Source organism: Mytilus edulis, chromosome 14 (assembly GCF_963676685.1).
Source record: "Mytilus edulis chromosome 14, xbMytEdul2.2, whole genome shotgun sequence".
Lineage (NCBI taxonomy): Eukaryota > Metazoa > Mollusca > Bivalvia > Mytilida > Mytilidae > Mytilus > Mytilus edulis.
This window is the reverse complement of record NC_092357.1, coordinates 61,281,341-61,300,984: the sequence shown is the minus strand read 5'-3', so window position 1 is coordinate 61,300,984 and position 19,644 is coordinate 61,281,341. Positions and strand designations below refer to the sequence as shown.

Below are 19,644 nucleotides of genomic sequence, written 5' to 3'. Positions count from 1 at the left end.
TAATTTACTTACCAATTATTTGAAAATTTATTGTACGCCTGTGTCAACACTCATAACATTATTTAAAGCATCAGTAGGTTCCAATATCACCCCTGTATTCTTTTACGGTTCACTACCACCGAAATGATTGTACCAAGTCAGAAATAGGATAGTTGTTATCCATTCATTTGATGTGTTTAAGCGATAGCTGTTGCCAATTGATAAGGGACTTTCCTTTTTGAATTTTCGTCGGAGTTCAGTATTTTTGTTATTGTACTTTTTATTGCAAAACAATACAAAAATAAAATAACTGACTTTTTGGTCAAGAATCAGTGGCGGACCCAGGACATTTTGTAGGGATGTTCAAATATGTATAACCCCGTGATTTCCGGCATCAGTCCGTGAACTTCGGCACGGGTTACATTAAAGTCTGTAGGTCTATAATTGACACTATGGCTGCTTTGAACGCAAGACCGTATAAAATACATACAAATTTATTCACAAGTTTACAGCTTGAGAGCTAGGGGAAGACTACCCCAGCAACAGTTTACAAAACATATAAATTAAGTCCAAGATAAGGGTATTAAAACATTATAAAAGGTTCTCATGAAATATATCTATCATTGTCTTATCTTATGTAATCATAAACGGATTATTGTCCTCCGGCTTAACATAGCAAAATAGCGATAATTGCTTCTTTTGAAGTTGAGTGTAAGTTTAGCACTTTTGACAGCCATCGGATTAAGTTGTAAAATAGTAAATCTATAATCTCTTTGGATATTTGAAATAAGAAACATTATATTTAAGAATAAATAATTATTTAAAACAAGAAATATTCAATTTAAAGCGAGAGTTCATATAAATATTCAATTCAACACGAGAATTCATATAAAGCACTTTGAAAATTATTGTAAAAGTTCCTAAAGTCACTTTTCTTCCGGTTATATATGTGCAAATATGGCTAAATTATTGTTTATACATTTATTAAAATGCTTAAAGAAATAATATGCCTCTTCGTATATTTATAGCAAAAAATTCTGTGAATCAAAGAAAACAGCATACGAATGAATGATTTCAATTCCAATCATTTTAAGTAACACTGTAAAGGAAAGCATTTTTTCTGGTGTTTGCAAGAAGAAGTTTCCCCGTCTGTTTATCAAAGAAAATAGCAGACGGTTCCGATAGACCTTGTTCTTTGGTCAAAATTTGTCTGTGGTGTTTTCCATCGTTTGATATAATGACCACATTCGACGAGTGCTGTCCGACAAGAAACACGTTTCCTTCTTTATCTACAGTAATGCCTCTCGGATTTCTCAAAACGGATTCTTTTTTAAACCTCCAAACACTTGATCCATTACGATCACAACAATCTACAGTGTGATTTGACCAGTCAGTGTAGTATATCTTCTCGGCGAATACAGATATGTAAGTCAATACTGATAGGTTACAACTAATCAAGTGAGAGGTAGTATAATCCAAGGTGTTTACTCTATATATACCACGTCTTTCAACACAAACAAACAGCGAGTCTTGATCACGTGTGATTCCCCATGGACGATCAGGAAGGCTGATGAATTTAATTTTCTTTCGGCTCTCGATGTCTATTATGTCAATACCGATGTGCTCACGAGAATATCCAGATGTGATAGCGATTGTTTTCTCATTGATAATTGTTATGTCATACCCATAACTAGGATCTAGCAACATATCAAATTTGAATTTTCCATCCGACGCAATAACATTTAGTCTTTTCCGTAAGTTATAGTCGGTGAAGAAAAATTCGCCAATAACTGACATGCAACAACCTCTAATATTCTCCCCGCCTGTTGTAATTGTCTTTTGTAGAATCAACTTTAAGTCATCTATGGTCTTCGTTGGCGTTACTTGTAACTGTGCTTGTTTATCTTTCTCTCTGATTAAACGAATGCTACTCGACTTCTTGGCAATTTCAATTGCTCCAAAAGTTTTCAAACTGTTTAAGATACTAAACACCCCTGGGTCTACATTACAAGTCAGGTCTACTGGGTCCAATGTTTTAGTTTCAACCAACGATTGTAAATATTGTTCATTTTCAAAAACCTTCACTTCAATATCTCTCATCACAAGAAATGTTTGAAGATCGGAAGCATGTTGTTTGATTGATTGGAGGTTTGTCTGATATTCTGTTATAAAGTTTTTCTTTTCTTCAACTGATGATAAAATACTCTGTATACTCTTCTTGCATTGACCCTCTTTTTTCTCAAGATCTTGTTTTATTTCGTTTTCAAGTTTGTCTAAATGTTTGTTTATTTGATTTCTTCTTTGTTGAATTTCTGCAAGATGCAGCTCCTTCCTTTTTCCAATACTTTCCAAATTAGCTTGTCGGTCCTTCTTGATTCTATCAATGTTCTGTATTAAGTCCACCAGTCTTGTTTCTAAATCTTGTAATTGGCCGGATGTCTTAGCGTTACTGGTGACTTCGTCAAGAGGAATGACGTTACATCTCTGGTGTTCTTTTATGCATTTGAAACAAATTGGTAACGCATGTGCAACACAGTAATGTTGATACTTTTCATTGTGGTTAGTACATGACTGCTGTATATCAGTAATGAAGGACGGAAGAGATTTGTACTTGTCAATTGGTATGAGTTCGTGAATTCGTGTGGCTTTGAACACTCTATGATGTTCTTGGCAGTCATTACAAATGGCTTCTTCACACTCCGAGCACCAGTATTCAGATGGTTTGGTTATATGTCGCTCTGAACATGGACAACAAAGAGTTGTACTAGCAGCCATGGTGATACCTGAAATACGTATTAGAATATATTTTTATATTTTTTTTATTTTTTACCAATAACACCGACGCCACCGATAACATTTACTAAATACACATAAGTGCTGCGACAACGCTAACCACCAACACCCGACTCATTAAACAACAGTAACCACCAACATCCGATTCATGCAAAGACACTAACCACCAAAAACCGAATCCCCTGACATCACTTACAAATAACACCAAATCCCTCCGACAATACTAACCACCTGCACCCGAATTCTGCGACAAAACAAACCACAAAACTCGACCTTTCCGATAACACTACAATCAACATTAGACTCCTTTGACAACACTTAAAATCAATACCAGAATTATGTGACATCGAGAACAACACGACCAATAAATACTTCCTTTGACAACACTAGCAGCCAACACCCGACATTTCAGATTACACTAGCAACTAACATCCTACACAGCTACTTTTGCATAGGTATTATTTCTGTACTTAGAATATGTAGTACTGGAAAACTAACTTTAATACTTAGTACTATTTTTTTACTTTAGAATTATTGAAAAATGTAGATACTTGTATTTTCCAGTTCTTGATTTGTACTTAAAATATTGGTACAAAAATAATACCAACAATGATAGCAGTATTCCATGTTTGAACATCCTAACATGATGATATTTGAAAAAGACAAACTTTCAAAATGCTAAAAATGTCACCGGGCAACCAAAAATCTGCAGTACTTAAATTTCAAGTACAAATCAAGTACTGTAAAATCCAGATACCTTGATTTTAAACTAATTTTAAATCAACAAAATAGTACTGAATATTAAAAGTAAATTTCCAGTACTACAGACTTTTGGTACAGAAATAGTACCTATGCAAAAGTAGCTGGGTACTCTCCTCCGTCAACAATAACCACCACGACTCCAACATCGACAGTAACAATCCATAACTGACTCTTCCGACAACAATTACAACCCACACCAACACCTCTGACAACACTACACAACAACATCCAACTCTTCAGACATGATTTAAAACAAACACCTGACTCCCCCGACAACACTAACTTCAAACATGTTACTCCTCAGAGAACACTTACAACAAAACCCGACTTTTCCGACAACACTAACCATAACACCCGACTCCTCCAAAATGTTGGACCACTTTAACTACAAACACACGACCTCTCCGAAAAATGAAGAATACACACACGAAAACAGGTTATGTAAAGTCCATATAGACATAGAGGCATCAAAACTTCTTTATCAAGGTTCAAACAGGATGAACGCTGGAAAATAAAGATAAGAGAAAGCAAATGTTTTGGAAAACGGAGAAAGCTCTACTCGTCTCAACAGGAAGCTGACTTCTTGTTTGTTTGAAGACTGCCACTAAAGAAAAAAATCGAGAAAAATAAATTGCCTCCCGACGGAACACTGTAAACAACACACATCGCAACTCACTAACGAGAACAGAAAAAAAACCACACCATAAATAAAGACAAGCTCTCAATCACAGTCAATCGAAGAACGCTGATCAATCACAACAGTGGGGAATTTATTAAGAAAATGACATTAATTTGTGAATTTGCCTAGATGCCAGATAATCATATTGATATGAGTTATCATTGGAATGGAAACAAAACTTTATTTATTATTCTCTCTTCTTAATTTTTTACCTGTTTGTTTCTGTTTTTTTTTTATATTGTTTAGTTTTCTTTTTATTCTTAAATATTACCGTTTTATTTTTGATGACATAAATTACTAATTTTATAATGGCAAAGATCTAAATGCTTAAAATTTAAAAATACACGTTTAAGTACGATTCAATTGTACATTCACCTTTACATTAATTACAATCATACATTAATAAAAATGGTGCTTGGTTGAGTATCGCTTATCAATAGCATTTAAACTTTGCCTTTATAATTAGAAATATCGACTTTATTCTTTATAATGATTGCAGTTTATCGACACTTTTTTTTTTATTTAAGAGAAAATAAATACCGAGTAAATGCTATAAAATCAGAAGTCCAATTCGCCTTTGAAAAAGAAATTAATCGTTAAAAATAGTGCAACTTTTTCTTTGTTTAGTATAGCAAATAAATAGCATTTTTGACCTTGCCCATGTTACATGGTATATCGACATGATCGATAATTTTAAATAAATCTGATGTGCTATAAAACAAAAATCTAATGCTATCATATATATCTGCTCAAATAAATTCAATTGCTCTTCAACAATTATTAAATCATCTATTAGGTAATATTTTGTGTTATTTTTCATTACAATACATGACCATACATAACTTGTCCCTACATGCTAATCAAGACAAAGATTTTGAAAAAAGTTTAAATCAATAGAAGCATTTAACTTTAGAACATGTTGACAACTTTTATTAAACTTTCGATTACGTTTTGTGAAAAATGTATATACAATACTAATTTAAAAGCTTAATCTTACCTGAATCAAATATCAACCTTTAGAACAAGGAAGTAAAACGTAATTGAATACTACCTTAGTGTATGTCACATGATTATACTAAGTACCTTTCATAACAAACATTTTCAAATCTTTATATTTCACCCGGAGAACATATGGCAGCTACATTTTTCTCTTAACGCATTCTTAAAAAATGACAATGAATTACACATTCAATTTAATCATATTTTGCTATTGAAATTGTTGAGTTCATGTGATAGCTACAGTTTTGTCATTGATAGATAAAATGTCAAACCAACAATTATGAGTAAGCATCATTTCATATTTTAAAGTACATCTAAAGCTATAACGTGAAGCTATTTTCTTAAGTTATAAAAAAAAATATTCACCTTTATCTGATATACATTAACCTCTAATATTTTCACTAAATGTTGTAATGTGCTTCTTTAGGGTGAATTTCAAATCGTTAATGGTCTTCACTCGTGTTACTTGTAACTGGGCTTGTTTATCTTTCGTTCTAGACAAACGAATGTTACTCGACTGCGTTTTAATTTCACTTGATCCAAACATTTTCAAACTGTTCGAGATACCAAGCAACCCAGGATCTACTTTGATAACCAGATGGCTTTATAGGAGTTTTCATTTCAATAAGACAGTCAAATACATACAATGTTCTTGCGAAACAATCAAGATTTGTCAAAACATTTACATATTGAGAGGTGTGTGATTATATCAAAAGAAAGAAACATGTCTTGCTCTCGTGTGTGCTTGTGTGCGTATTAATTTATAGTCTCTGATTTTCACTAAAGATTTAAATTGCACACAATTCTTTCGGGCCATTTTCATGAAGATATTATTACAAGATCAAACTTTATCGGTGAAAATTAAACTTGACAATAGTCTCGATGAAAGACCTAGACATCTACTCAATTTGATTGTAATCTTTGAAATTTGGCAATCTTTAAATTACGTTTTCCAATATTCAAGATAAAAAAAAAACACTGATGTGACTTTGTAGATAAAACGCGCGTCTGGTACAAATATAACATTTCAATCCTTGTATCTACGATGAGTTTATTAACTATTTCATCATTTTAAGTAAAGTAAAGATTGACCAAACATCTTATATATATTGCCTACCTGACGACTAACCTTGTATTCCTACATATTCCTATAATGAACTGAATGGTCCCGAGCTGTCAAAGTACAATGAGATAAAATTTCGACCTGGTTTATTACCTCAAATCATTTATCATATGATACAATATCAAAACAAATACATATCGTACATTTGTAAATAATAGTTTATTACTGCGACTAAAAATGTGAAGGGTGAGATACAAAAGATTGCTAACTCATAATTTATTGTTTTCACAATTTTAATGGTTTTAATACACAATTCAAATATATCATTGAATCAACGTTTTTGGTAAGCTTACATTCAGTTGTATTTTTGGGTTAGGGTTTGGTTTTCTTGTCGTAAATTGTCAAGTACAAATGTATGTGAGAAAAACCAAAAACAAGTCAACTGGTTACAAAAGGTCAGTCAATTTATCATTTGAAAAGAGCTTCATTCCTGAAAGCATTTTAGTACTTGTGTCTGTTATAATGGAAGATTTCATAGAGGTTTTTACATTGATCGAATATTGGACTGTAGTTTTGTGGTATTGCAAGGTTCAGCCTACAAACTTCCAACCGTGAAATTTAAATTTGGCAGTTTTGTTAAACATAAATGATAAAATGCCAAAAATACTTATAATTCGTTTAAAAATTATAGGGATAATATGTTCTGTTCACAAAATTGAGGAATTATGCAGAAATTAATCAAATTCCGGAGCACAGTAGTCCATTCTTTTATCGGGATTGGAATCCCTCTTTTAAAAATGGCTAGATCCGCTCCTGCAAATTTTTCTTTTATATCAAGAGATTATTAGTACAAGGCTGGTAAAAAGGACGAGAATAATAAATCCAATAATTGCACGGACTCTCAATTCCCAACTGAGTATCTTATGCGTTTTTATGTTTTTGTTTCTGCTTTGTTATTGCTCTAATAAGTAAAGCCATATGTAACTCCGCCACACTCCGTAAGTGCTTGTCCCTTGAAAGAGAGGAGCCACTCATTCAGTGGTCGTCTTTTGTTGCCGTGTATCATTATGTTTTTTTTTTTTTTTTTACATAAGTCAGGCCGTTAGCTTCTCTTTAAATGCTTTGCTTTTTTGTTCGGTTCCCTCGATAGCTTACTATGTGGAATGTTATTTGATTTCTGTTGCACAGATGTTTTATCTTTTTTTCATAGCACAATACTTTAACAGCATAACTACAGTCCACAAAACACAACAAAAAACATTCAAGCTATAAATTAACAGTATACCAAAAACCGCGGAAAAACTCTGGCGATACACTAGTGTAACACGCTGTGCTACTTAATGCAAGTATAGATCCAGTAGTGCATAGCATTTAATTTAGGTCAATTAAGATCGAGGAAAAGAGGATGGGATTTTTGCTACGACAACAAGTGGGAAATACTCCATGATCATCTGTGATACATAAGCCAATATCAACAAACCAACTCATTACAACGATCACATAGATCATGTTGGCATTCGTAAAACTTCCGAACTTCACAAAAAAAAAAATGAAAAAAGGGGGAAATGAACTCAATTTCCTAAGGAATATCATTTACTGCTCCACATACTGTCCTCACCGTGTTACTCAAGGGTAGGTAAACATTTGATAAGAAGAAAACAGACATTTTTGTCGGGTTGTTGTCTCTTTGACACATATACATGATACAAACCGCAATCATTTTAACGGATGGAAATTAAAAAGTACAGAAATGATAAACATTTAACTATTAATCAGGTAAAAGTTATCACATTTTATATACTAGTAAATAAGAGTGAACGTTAACCCTTTTTTTAAATCAATTTTGTCTCTCTTTATCTATTTGGTTTATTTTTCTCTATTATTTATACTATGTCTGTTTTCTGGGTTTTTTTAAACATTTAATATAGATTCTTTGTCAAATATTCCCTAATTCTGTTAAGCAAAACCAGTACGTCATTGGTCATAACTAGTTTATGACGTCGATCTTTTTTCCTTTCCTCTGAAATTCCTATTGTGACGTCATAAAAAAAGACGATCACGTCTGATGACGTCACACAGAAAGAACACATATTTTTTCCCAGGTCGTTCGAAAAGAAGGTTTAAGATTGTCTCCATATCGCCTAAAAATCATTAGAGAAACAGATCTCACTATCAAATATCGTGCAATACAATATTTATCCACTCTCGGTCTCGTGTTTTAAATTTGAAAATTTAACTTTGCAAGTGGATAACTAGCGTATCACACTCTGTGGAATAATATAGATCTTGTCGTTGAGTACCGACACGTACGAACCTGACAATAAGTTACAACTGATCACGTGAGACTTAGTATAATCCGCAGTGTTTAATTTATATATACCACGTTTCTCAACACAGACAAACAACGAATCTTGATCCCGTGTGATTCCATATGGACGACCAGAAAGGGGGAGGAACTTTATTTTCTTTCGGCTTTTGGAATTTTTTATGTCAAGTCCGATGTGCTTAAACTATTGTCAAGGGCTAGGATACAGGTTGTGCGCTGACACACATGCTTTTTGTATTATATTGTGCTATTAAACTATTGTCAAGGGCTAGGAGACAGGTTGTATGCTCACAAACATGTTAAACCCCGCAATATATGTACATACCATCAGTTTATCTAGCCTGGTCCTCTCCCTTGCCACATGCGGGTATCACAGAGCCAAACATTCGTTTACTATAATATTGGAGTTTTTCATTAATTTATTTGCATTGGTTTTTACGTTATACTTAAGGATCAAATTGGACCAAAAGCAGGTGTGTTCTGGAAGGTTCTTAAATAATCGTTAAGGGAATTTTCAAATGCAAAAATTCATATTAAGCTTCTTTCAAATACTCATGATAATATATAGATATAAGAATATGTGGTATAAGTGCCAATCAGACAAATCTCAATCCAAGTTACAATTTGTAAAAGTAAAAAATTATGGGTCAAAGTATGGTCTTCAGACGGAGCCTTGGCTCACACTGAACAGCAAGATATAAAGGGCCCAAAACATGACTAGTGTTAAACGATTCAAACGGGAAAAACAACTGTAATGAAAACGAGAAACGAGAAACATTTATGAGCCACATCGACAAACGATAACTACTGAACATCAGATTCCTGCATGATATAGAACTTTATCAATGCAGGGACTGGACAAGTAAACAATCTATTCAATTGGAATTTAATCACATACAAGTTATGCAGTAAAAATGTGTGTTTTTCGATATGGTGTAAAATATCAAGGTTGAAATTCCATTGCAAAACAATACAAAAATAAAATATCTGACTTTTGTGCCAAAGATTTTCTAGTGCTGACAAAAAAATCATGAGCACCATTTGAAAACAACACATGCATATCCATTCCTATTCATATAGTTTATATTCTGTTGTATTCAAAAATATATTTTGTCCAGTGTTGGAGGCTCTCCATAGAAATGCGAAAATGAGATCCACATTGGTCATTTATATATATACTTACATATAAGCAAGTATAAATTGAAAACAACGTTCAAACCTATGGTTGCGTTGGATAAAAACCGCAATTTTTTATACGTAAAACAAATTTCGGTGAAGAGAAGTCTAAATTCAACACAAACAACAATTGTTCGAAAAGACCAAAAAAGTGAAAAAGTATATTTTAACAAAACGTATTTGACTAACAGGTCGAACAACTGATGTCCTTTAACACTGCCGACTGACATGGATGATTGCCAAATAAGTTGATCACAAGATGTGACAAAATGGATCTTTATATTAATTTAATTTCAAACAGAAAACAATAAACTTGCGGCAAGATGGTATACAATTTGTAAACCATATCCGGATTTCGACAATTAATGTCTCTTCAATGATGTTAGTGATCGAAACGGTATTTGGAAGGCCATACAATTTATTTCAATTTAGGATGGACTCTTTAATTTCATAGAGTCGAAATATACTGAACGGATTAAATAAACCAGAGGGAAAATAAAATACAAGCTCAAAAAAAAAAAAAAAATATAAAGAAGTCTAAATTGAAAACAACGTTCAAACCTATGATTAAGTATACTTCCATACTTGTATAATCAATATTGACCTGACATTTTAGCACTTTTTTTATAAATTGTATGACTTATCTTTATATTACGTTTGTATTTTTGCTATGAATACTATATACATATATAATTCTTACCTACACATCAATAGTAAACCTGTATATTTCTTTAATCAACTGAATGGACATTAGCTCTCAAGGTACAAATAGATATAACTTTCGACTACAGGTTTACTATTGATGTGTAGGTAAGAATTATGTATCTACCTATTCAAATCACCTGATATTTACGTCTGAGTCTAAGTAAATAAATATCATACATTTGCTAATGATAGTTTATCGACGTGATTAAAATTTTTGAAGGCGACTTTCAAAATATATATATATTATAGTATGTTTGGACACACATAATGTTTTGATCGGAAAACTTTGTTGGCTCCGATGCTGAATATATTTGGCAAATCAACATTTTTCATCGTTTAACAAAAAAATCGTATTGGTATTCAATATACGTGACTCTTTACTTATACATGTTATACATTCTGCCATTGTGTTATTGTGTCATGGTAAATATTTCCAAATACTAATCAAGATAATAACACTACGTTGACTGCTGTTCCTCTATTTTTGACATTTATACCTATAATGTCTGTTTGTTTTGTTCCCAGATCGTTGTCAACATAATGAAATTTTATACAACTGTCATACAAGTAAGATTTTTAGCTAGCTATAACCCCAGGTTAAGTCTGGGACTATTATACTACTAGTATAATAGTCCAAGATTAAATCCACCATTTACTACATAAGAAAATGTCTGTGCCAAGTCAGTAATACGACAGTTGTCCATTCGTTTGGTGTGTTAGAGCTTTTGATTGTATCTGATTAGGGACATGCCTTTTTGGATGTTGTTATTTCACTTTTCATTGAAAAACAATACAAAAATAAAACTACTGAATTGGGTCAAGAAGTTCCAGTGTTGTTCTAACAAAACCCTAATTAACAAACACATATTCATTCCAATTAATTTAATTTTTATTCCATTAAATTCGTTTAAAAGCCAGTGTAATTCCTAGCTTTATGTTGAGTTTTATTCAAATAGCTGCAAACATGGCTGAATTCTTGTATCTACATTATTTTAAATGTGTAAAGAAATAATATGTTTCTTCTTATATTTACAGCAAAACTTTCTGTGAATCAAAGACAACAGCAGCCAAATAATCATTTCAATTCCAATCACCTTTAGTAACATTGTAAAGGAATGCAGTTTCTTTTTTGTTCGCAACGAGCATTTTCCTGGTCTGTTTATCAAAGAAAATAGCTGACGGTTTATATAGATCATCATCTTTTGTCAGGATTTCCCTGTGATGTTTCCCATCGTTTGATATAATCACCACATTCGACGATTATTTTTCGACAACAAACACATGAACGTCATTATCTACAGTGATGCCTTTAGGATGTTCCAAAACGGAAGTATCGTGAAAAGTCCAAACACGTGATCCATCACGGTCACAATAAACTACATTCTGGTCTCTCCAGTCAGTGTAGTATGTCTTGTCAGCGATACCCGATACGTAAGATTACCTGGGTGTGTTGCAACTGATCACGTGAGAGGTAGTATAATCCAAAGTGTTCATATTATATATGCCATGTCGTTTAACACAAAAAAAAACAAGGAGTCTTGATGTATCTGATGAAATAACAGAAAGCATATCTATGAGTAATGATCAGTGAAAAAATAATCGCCATTTACTAACATGCAAGAACTTCTAACATTTTCACAATGGGATGTTATTTTCTTCTGTAGAATCAACTTCAAGTCGTTAATAGTCTTGGCTAGTTTTACTTACAACTGTGCATGTTTGTCTTTCGCTCTGATTAGACGAATGCTACTCGTAGTTCGTAGTTTTAATTTCAATTGATAAAAAATTCTTCAAACTGTATGAGATACTTATCAACCCAGGATCATTTTTTGCCGAATCATTTTATTTGAAAAAAATAACGCTAATTGATTGGTACTCGGTTTTATTTTTTATTGTGTTTTTTCCTTTGATCTCCACAAAAAGGGAGAAGTTATCAATGGGCCAATGCAGAATCGTATCCAAATATAATACACCATGGATTAAAATGACAAAGACGAAACGACAATCATCAATATACATTTTTAACTTATCTCAAATTATCTGTAGGTAGCACAAGTGCAAGTGCTAGTTTTTCTCATACCTTTGCATCTCTCATCGTCAGTGATCTGAGCATTTCTATGAACATGATGAATATTTGTCAATCCTTTTTAAGTCAGTTCGTTACAAAGCTTCGTTAGCAAGAATTTCCGGAGATATTTGTTTAAAAAGATAACATAAACCACAATCACCCAACTCCCCCGGAAATAATACTACGCACAAACAAACAAAAAAGAACAACACATAGTCAAGTTAGACATATATGACACAGACACAAAACCTATATGTGCAGGCTCATACGGGATGACCAAAAGCTTGAGCATGAACATAAGATATAGCAAATGATTTGTAAACCAGAGTAAACTGTACTCGCCACTACAGGACACTTACTTTAAGGTGGTTGTAGCGACTTGTTTAGTTGACTTCTATCATCAAGGGATACAAAGCGTGAAAAAGTAAACCGCAACACATCAATATACACCGGAGGGTCCACTTTTCCGTTTACACACAATAACAAAAAAAGACGCCTGGTGGATTCCTAATAAAAAAAAACCCGCCGAAATGTAAAGACACACTCTCAATTGCTGTAAGTCGAAAGGATTAATCATTACCATTAATATGTCAGTTGTCAAAAGAGTAACTTACCCGCTTTTAGCAGATAATTAAAGGTATAACACACATTTTGTCATCCAGTCAATGAGGGTTGAATAAGGTGTGTTACTAATTTCTTAGACCTCTTTTCTATTCTTTATTAAATTTTAGCCATATTGTCTATTCGTTATATTCCAGAACGCCATTATTCTCCCATCTGTATTTTTTGTGGCTATTTGTGTTTTGTCCGTTATATGTCCGTTATATGTTTTGCCTTCTATTCTCATTTTTTACCCATTATTCTTTATTCTGTAAAGCACATCCAGACCCATATCTATCGAATAATTGATGACATGAAAGTTTTCAAATAAACTTTCTTAAATTGAAATAACATGAGTTAGCCGAGTACAATTGCAAATTCGCCATTGAAAAAACTATCAATCCGAAAATTTAAATGAAGCAATACTTGATTAAGGGATGTATAATATCCTGCAACATCCAAGCTTTTCTCCTTTGTGTCGTTCTAATGAGTCAAGTCATTTTCAATTGATTTTTATTGAGTTTTTTTATGTTCTTCTGAAAGTGATGGCAATTTAATACATGTTTAAACCCGCCACCTTTTTTATTTGCCTGTCACAAATCAAGAGCTTGAAAATCACTGGTTGTCGCTGGTTCTTGGCTGTCATATTTGTTTTCGTGAATTGACTAGTTTTTTTTCTTTTATTTTTTTATGTCGGGTTCTTTTTAAGCCAACCATACGGTATGGGGTTGTCTGACTCTTTAAAGCCCTACGATGCATTCAATTACATCAACTTCATTTGAAAGTTGGTGGATGGTTGTCTCATAGGCATCCATACTACCAATAAATGTTTTTTTCTTTCTGAAATATGGACTATACCCACTGGTTAATATGATGTTATTTTCTCATTTTTGTAAGAAAATGTACATTCGGGGTTGTTAATTATCTACACGTTTAGCACAACGTAACCGTTTTAATGACACTGTTTAGATATTTCTTATGCGTTACAGGTGTAATACCACCATTGATTTTCCCCAATTAGTCTTTGTTAAATTTGCACTTTTCAAAAAAATGTGCAGAATTTATCTTTGTTTCAAATAAAGAAATACTTGGCATGAGTAAAGTTTTATCTTTTCCAGTACTATAGAAAAAAATTTACATAAAATTTCCTTGCATATAAGAAAAAAAACAAAAACTGGAAATTTACCAATCAAATTTCTCCCCTTATCTAACCTGTGTATAAAATTTAGTAACCATGTAACCTCAAGTTTACAAAATATTCTATAGAAACCCCAAATAAAACAATATTGGTGCTTTGAAAAAACCCAAGACATATGTTTATGACATAGAAAAGTTTTACTGCAATAAAATGTAGGATTAATTACCTACAACTGTCAAATTCACGAGAATATTTTTTTTCGACCTATTTTCGTATACAACCGGCTGTGACGTACCATGATTTGGTGGTATTACACCTACAGAGAAGCCTTCAAAACCTGAACAAGATCACAAATTGTTGGAATTACTCTTTAGTTAATTGCATACTAAAATATGGTGTGAAATGTAAAGCTACAGACGTCATTGATAATTCAAAATAATTAATTGGAAAACGGGTTACATCCATAAGTTTACTTTGACCGTTTTTTTCATATCAGCAAACATACTTGACTTCATTTATATATTTATTTCCGAAACTGTGAAATCTTTTTTTCTGATCTCTTAAGCAAAAGTTTCCGTTTTTTCGTAGTAACACTGTAAAGATAAGCAGTTTCTTCATTGTTCGCAACAAGTAGTTTACTTGTCTGTTTATCAAAGAAAATAGCAGACGATTCCCATAGCCCATCGTCTTTGGTAAGAATTTGTCTGTGGAGTTTTCCATCATTTGATATAATGACCACATTCGACTTCGTTTGACTGACAACAAAAACGTTACCGCTATTATCTAAAGTGATTCCTCTCGGGTTCTTCAAAACTGAAGTATCTTTAAACCTCCAAACTCGTGATCCATTACGGTCACAACAAACTACACTGTGATCATTGTCGATAGTGTAGTATATCTTGTTGGCGAATACAGATACGTAGGACAACGACGGCAAGTTACAACTGATGACTTGAGAGGAAATGTTATCCATTATATTTATTTTAAATATACCATGGCCTTCAACACACACAAACAACGAATCGTGATCACATGTGAATCCATATGAACGAGAAGGAAGGCCGATAAACTTTATTTTCTGTCGCCTCTCGGTGTCTATTATGTCAATTCCCGGTTTCTTAAAGGAATCTCCAGACGTGATAGCAACAGTTTTATCATCGATACGTGTTATGTCAAAACCAAAATCAGGATGAAGCAACATATCATATTTGAATACACCATCTGACGCAATGACGATCGGTCCCTTTTCGTAATGGTCCATGAAGAAATATTCGCCATTTCCTGACGTGCAACAACCTCTCATAACCTTTCCATCAGTCGTAATTGTCTTATGTAAAGTTAACTTTACATCATATATACTTTTCGTTGGTGTTACTTGTAACTGTGCCTGTCTGTCTTTCGCTCTGATTAAACGAATGTTTCTCGACTTCTTGTTAATTTCAATTGATCCAAAAGATTTCAATTTATTTATAATACTAAGCACCCCTTGCTCAACTTTACAAGTCAGGTCTACTAGGTCCAATTTGTTAGTTTCAACCAACGATTGTAAATATTGTTCATTTTCAAAAACCTTCATTTCAATTTCCCTCATTACTAGAACTGTTTGAAGATCGGAAGCATGCTGTTTGATGCTTTGGAGATTTGTCTGATATTCTGTGATCAAGTCTTCTTTTACTTTAACTGATGCTAAAACCTTCTGAATATTCTTTTTACATTGACACTCTTTTTTCTCAAGATCTTGTTTTATTTCTTTTTCAAGTGTGTCTAAATGTTTGTTAATTTGGTTTCTTATATGTTTAATTTCTGTTAAATGTCCCGTTTTACCTTCTTCAATACTGTCCAAATTAGCTTTTCGGTCCTTCTTGATTAAATCAATATTGTGTAATAAGTAAATCAGTCTTGTTTCTAAATCTTGAAAGTGCCCGGATGTCTTCGCGTTTTTGGTGACTTCGTCAAGAGGTATAACGTTGCATTTCTGGTGTTCTTGTATGCATTTAAAACACATAGGTAACGCATGCGCAACACAGTAGTGTTGATACTTTTCATTGTGATAAGTACACGACTGCAGTATATCAGTAATGAAAGATGGAAGAGATTTGTACCTGTCAATTGTTATGAGTTCGTGACTTCGTGTGGCTTTTAACACTTTATGATGTTCTCGGCAGTCATCACAAATGGCTTCCTCACACTCCGTGCACCAGAATGCTGATGGTTTGGTTATATTTCGCTCTGAACATGGACTACAAAGAGTTGTACTAGAAGCCATGGTGAATACCTGAAATATGTATCAATATATAGTTTTATCATGACATCATAAATACTAAGCTGTGCTATAACTCCTCTGCCTTATTAGCCAACACTTTTCACCAACATCCGACCCCTCCGACAACTCTGACCACCAATACCGACTCCCCGACAACAATAACAACCAAGACCTGACTGTTCCAACAACACTATCAACCAACACATTAGAAATTACACATTAGATATAGCAAATGTTTGTAAAACGGGGAAAACTCTTCCTGCCACTCCAGGAAGCTGCCTGCTTGTTTTGTTGAACACTACCCCTTCAGATAATCAAGTAAACTCTCACGACACATCAACTTCTTCCCGACAGTGCACTGTTTTATAAACAAACAAAAGCAATTTGCCATCACCACTAAATAACGAAAACAGATACCTGAAGGATTTCAGGAGAGAACAAATAAACGGCGATGTGTCCATGGGACACAGATGATGCACCTGCTTTCATATCATATAAAGTTATAAAGGGACAAATCTGAAGAAGTTAAAATTGGCGCTTCCCAGATGTGTACTTGATTGGAGTTTGTGGTTATAAATATTGTGTATAAGTTTAATAACAGTTCGTTGAAGCAAACATAAATTAGAGAACAGAAACCATAAATTCAGCAATTTTACCTTTTGTAAAGGCATAATTCTAGAACAGTAAACGCACCAACATTCCATCTTGATCTGTGTACTGTGGTAATAAGATTTGTGTATAAGTTTCATAACATTTGACTGAGGCAAACTAAAGTTAACTAAAACGAAACATTCAAAAAAAAAATTCCATTTGTAAAAGATAGTCAAAATCATAAATCGAAAATAAACTGACGACGCCATGGCTAAAAATGAAAAACACAATCAGACAAACAAAATTACACATGACACAACATCATGAACATAGAAAACTAAAGAATAAGCAACACGAACCCCACCAAAAACTAAGAGTAATCTCAGGTGCTCCGGAAGGGTAAACAGATCCTGCTTCATATTTGGCACCCGTCATGTTGATCATGTTATAACAAATCCGGTAAATAGTCTAATTCGGTAGTTCAAAAATGTGCATAACTCTAGAACAGTTAAAGTGACACCTCCAAAATTCAAACCTGATCTATGTTTTTAACATGTTGATGAGGCAAACTAAAGAGAACAGAAATGACCAATTCAGTAGTCCTACCATTTGTAAATGGGCATAACTCAAATGGTCAGAGTGACATTCCCAAGTTCCAATTTGCTCTTTATTTTGTGGTAATAAGCATTGTGAATAACTTTCATAACATTTGGTTGAGACAAACTAAAGTTAGAGAACGAAAACAAAAACTTCAGCAATTTTTCCATTTGTAAATGACTCTTAAAGTGACACCTCCAAGGTTCCAACTTGGTCTGTGTTTTGTGGTAACAAGCATTGTGTATAAGTTTCATAATCTTCTGTCAACTTCGCCTAAAAAGGTATAGGACAATACAACAGACAACAACAACAACAGCTTACTGTCAAATACTCCTCAAAAGTTTTGTACAATTCAACAGCCTACACTAACAACCTACAACCGGCTGCTTCGAAAAAACGGAGATTAACAATAAAAAAACAAGATTGTACAGAAGATGGTCCAAATATCTAGATATTTTGTAAATCAGGACTAAACATGTCCTTTGTACTTTAGGGTTTTTATCAAACAGGTAGGGTAACTAGTGATGTTGATATTATACCGCCGCTAAAATTCATGAAAAAATACTCTTTACACACCAATCTGTACCAAATAACAAAATAATAAAGCAACACACTTAAAGTTCGTATTAAGTACAAACAACCGTCAAAATCAAGACCTAAATCGCCGTCGGTTTAGACAAGATTATAAATCCCCAAATCAAAAGATTTAAATTTTTCATGCGAAATAACAACTTAAAGGATGATGTTCTAAAACGTTTCAACACCATACCCTAGGTTATTTACGAAAAACAAAAATTGAAAAAACTGTTTACCTGCTATCTTCTGAGATTGTTAAGGGTAAGGTTAGTATAGTGTATGTTGGTTTAAAACAAGCGTTCATATAAAAACTTTCATATAACCTAAATATTCTAGATACATAAAAATGTGGTGATAAGAAAAGCTATTAAAATCAATATAAAACTAATAAGATTTAAAAGGACTGTAACCTATATTTTTTCATTTAAATTAAATATATTTTGTATTGTACAAAAATTAAACCTGGACACTTTTACAATTTTCTGTAAGATATGATAATGTTTGATGATTATTTTACAATTATCTATACTGCTAACGTAATGAGGCCAAAATTGTAAGCCGGCATGACGTAAAAAATTGAAGAATTTAACTCTGAATATAGCTTATATTAGACAATGTTGTTGTTTAAACATTATACAGTTCCATTGAATTCTTGCAGTAGTTATTTTATATTGGTGGGGTTCGTGTTTTTTTATTCTATAATTTTCTATGTTGTGTCATGTGTACTATTGTTTTTCTGTTTGTCTTTTTTCATTTTTAGCCATGACGTTGTCAGTTTGTTTTAGATTTATGAGTTTGACTGTCCCTTTGGTATCTTTCGTCCCTCTTTTAATGTGACCAAAGGGGATTAAAATATTTAAAGATACATATTTGTAGCCAATTGACGGCGATAACGATTATGAAACTGAAATTCGCCGTATTCGTCTGAAAAAATCAGCATTTATTAAATGAATTATTTGATAGTAATTACTTTGTAATTAATAATAATAATTAGAATAGCGACAATGATGAAGAGGATAGTGACATTAAACAAGACATAGAGGCAGACCATTAATGAATTTTACCCACTGTTTTGCACGGACTGAATTAAATCCATAGTTATGCTTGTGTTGACAAGATAATCGATGTGAGAAACATCTAGATGACATTAATATTCCGTCACAACCTGCTAGCTTTTCTGGAACAGATTAACTACATAACTTTGTAATAATGTGGTCATTTTTTTTTTATAAATTTCCTGTTTACAAAACTTTGAATTTTTCGACAAACTAAAGATTTTCTTATCCCAGACATAGATTACCTTAGCCGTATTTGGCACAACTTTTTTGG

The 19,644-nt window shown here is 33.0% G+C and overlaps 2 protein-coding genes across 2 annotated transcripts; both read right to left on the bottom strand.

The window, feature by feature from the left end:
• Positions 1-941: 941 nt before the first annotated feature.
• Positions 942-5,256, bottom strand: LOC139502688 (E3 ubiquitin-protein ligase TRIM71-like). Its single transcript, XM_071292225.1, has 2 exons — positions 5,211-5,256; positions 942-2,762 (listed from the first exon to the last, which is right to left on the bottom strand). The coding sequence occupies exon 2, from the start codon at positions 2,752-2,754 to the stop codon at positions 1,069-1,071; it is 1,686 nt and encodes a 561-aa protein (XP_071148326.1). The 5' UTR covers positions 2,755-2,762; positions 5,211-5,256; the 3' UTR covers positions 942-1,068.
• A 9,555-nt stretch (positions 5,257-14,811) lies between these two features.
• Positions 14,812-16,554, bottom strand: LOC139504367 (uncharacterized). Its single transcript, XM_071294442.1, has one exon. The coding sequence runs from the start codon at positions 16,552-16,554 to the stop codon at positions 14,812-14,814; it is 1,743 nt and encodes a 580-aa protein (XP_071150543.1).
• Positions 16,555-19,644: the final 3,090 nt, after the last annotated feature.

Excerpts from the sequence above, each read along its gene's own strand:
- LOC139502688 (XM_071292225.1), bottom strand. The coding sequence starts at position 2,754 with ATGGCTGCTAGTACAACTCTTTGTTGTCCATGTTCAGAGCGACATATA.
- LOC139504367 (XM_071294442.1), bottom strand. The coding sequence starts at position 16,554 with ATGGCTTCTAGTACAACTCTTTGTAGTCCATGTTCAGAGCGAAATATA.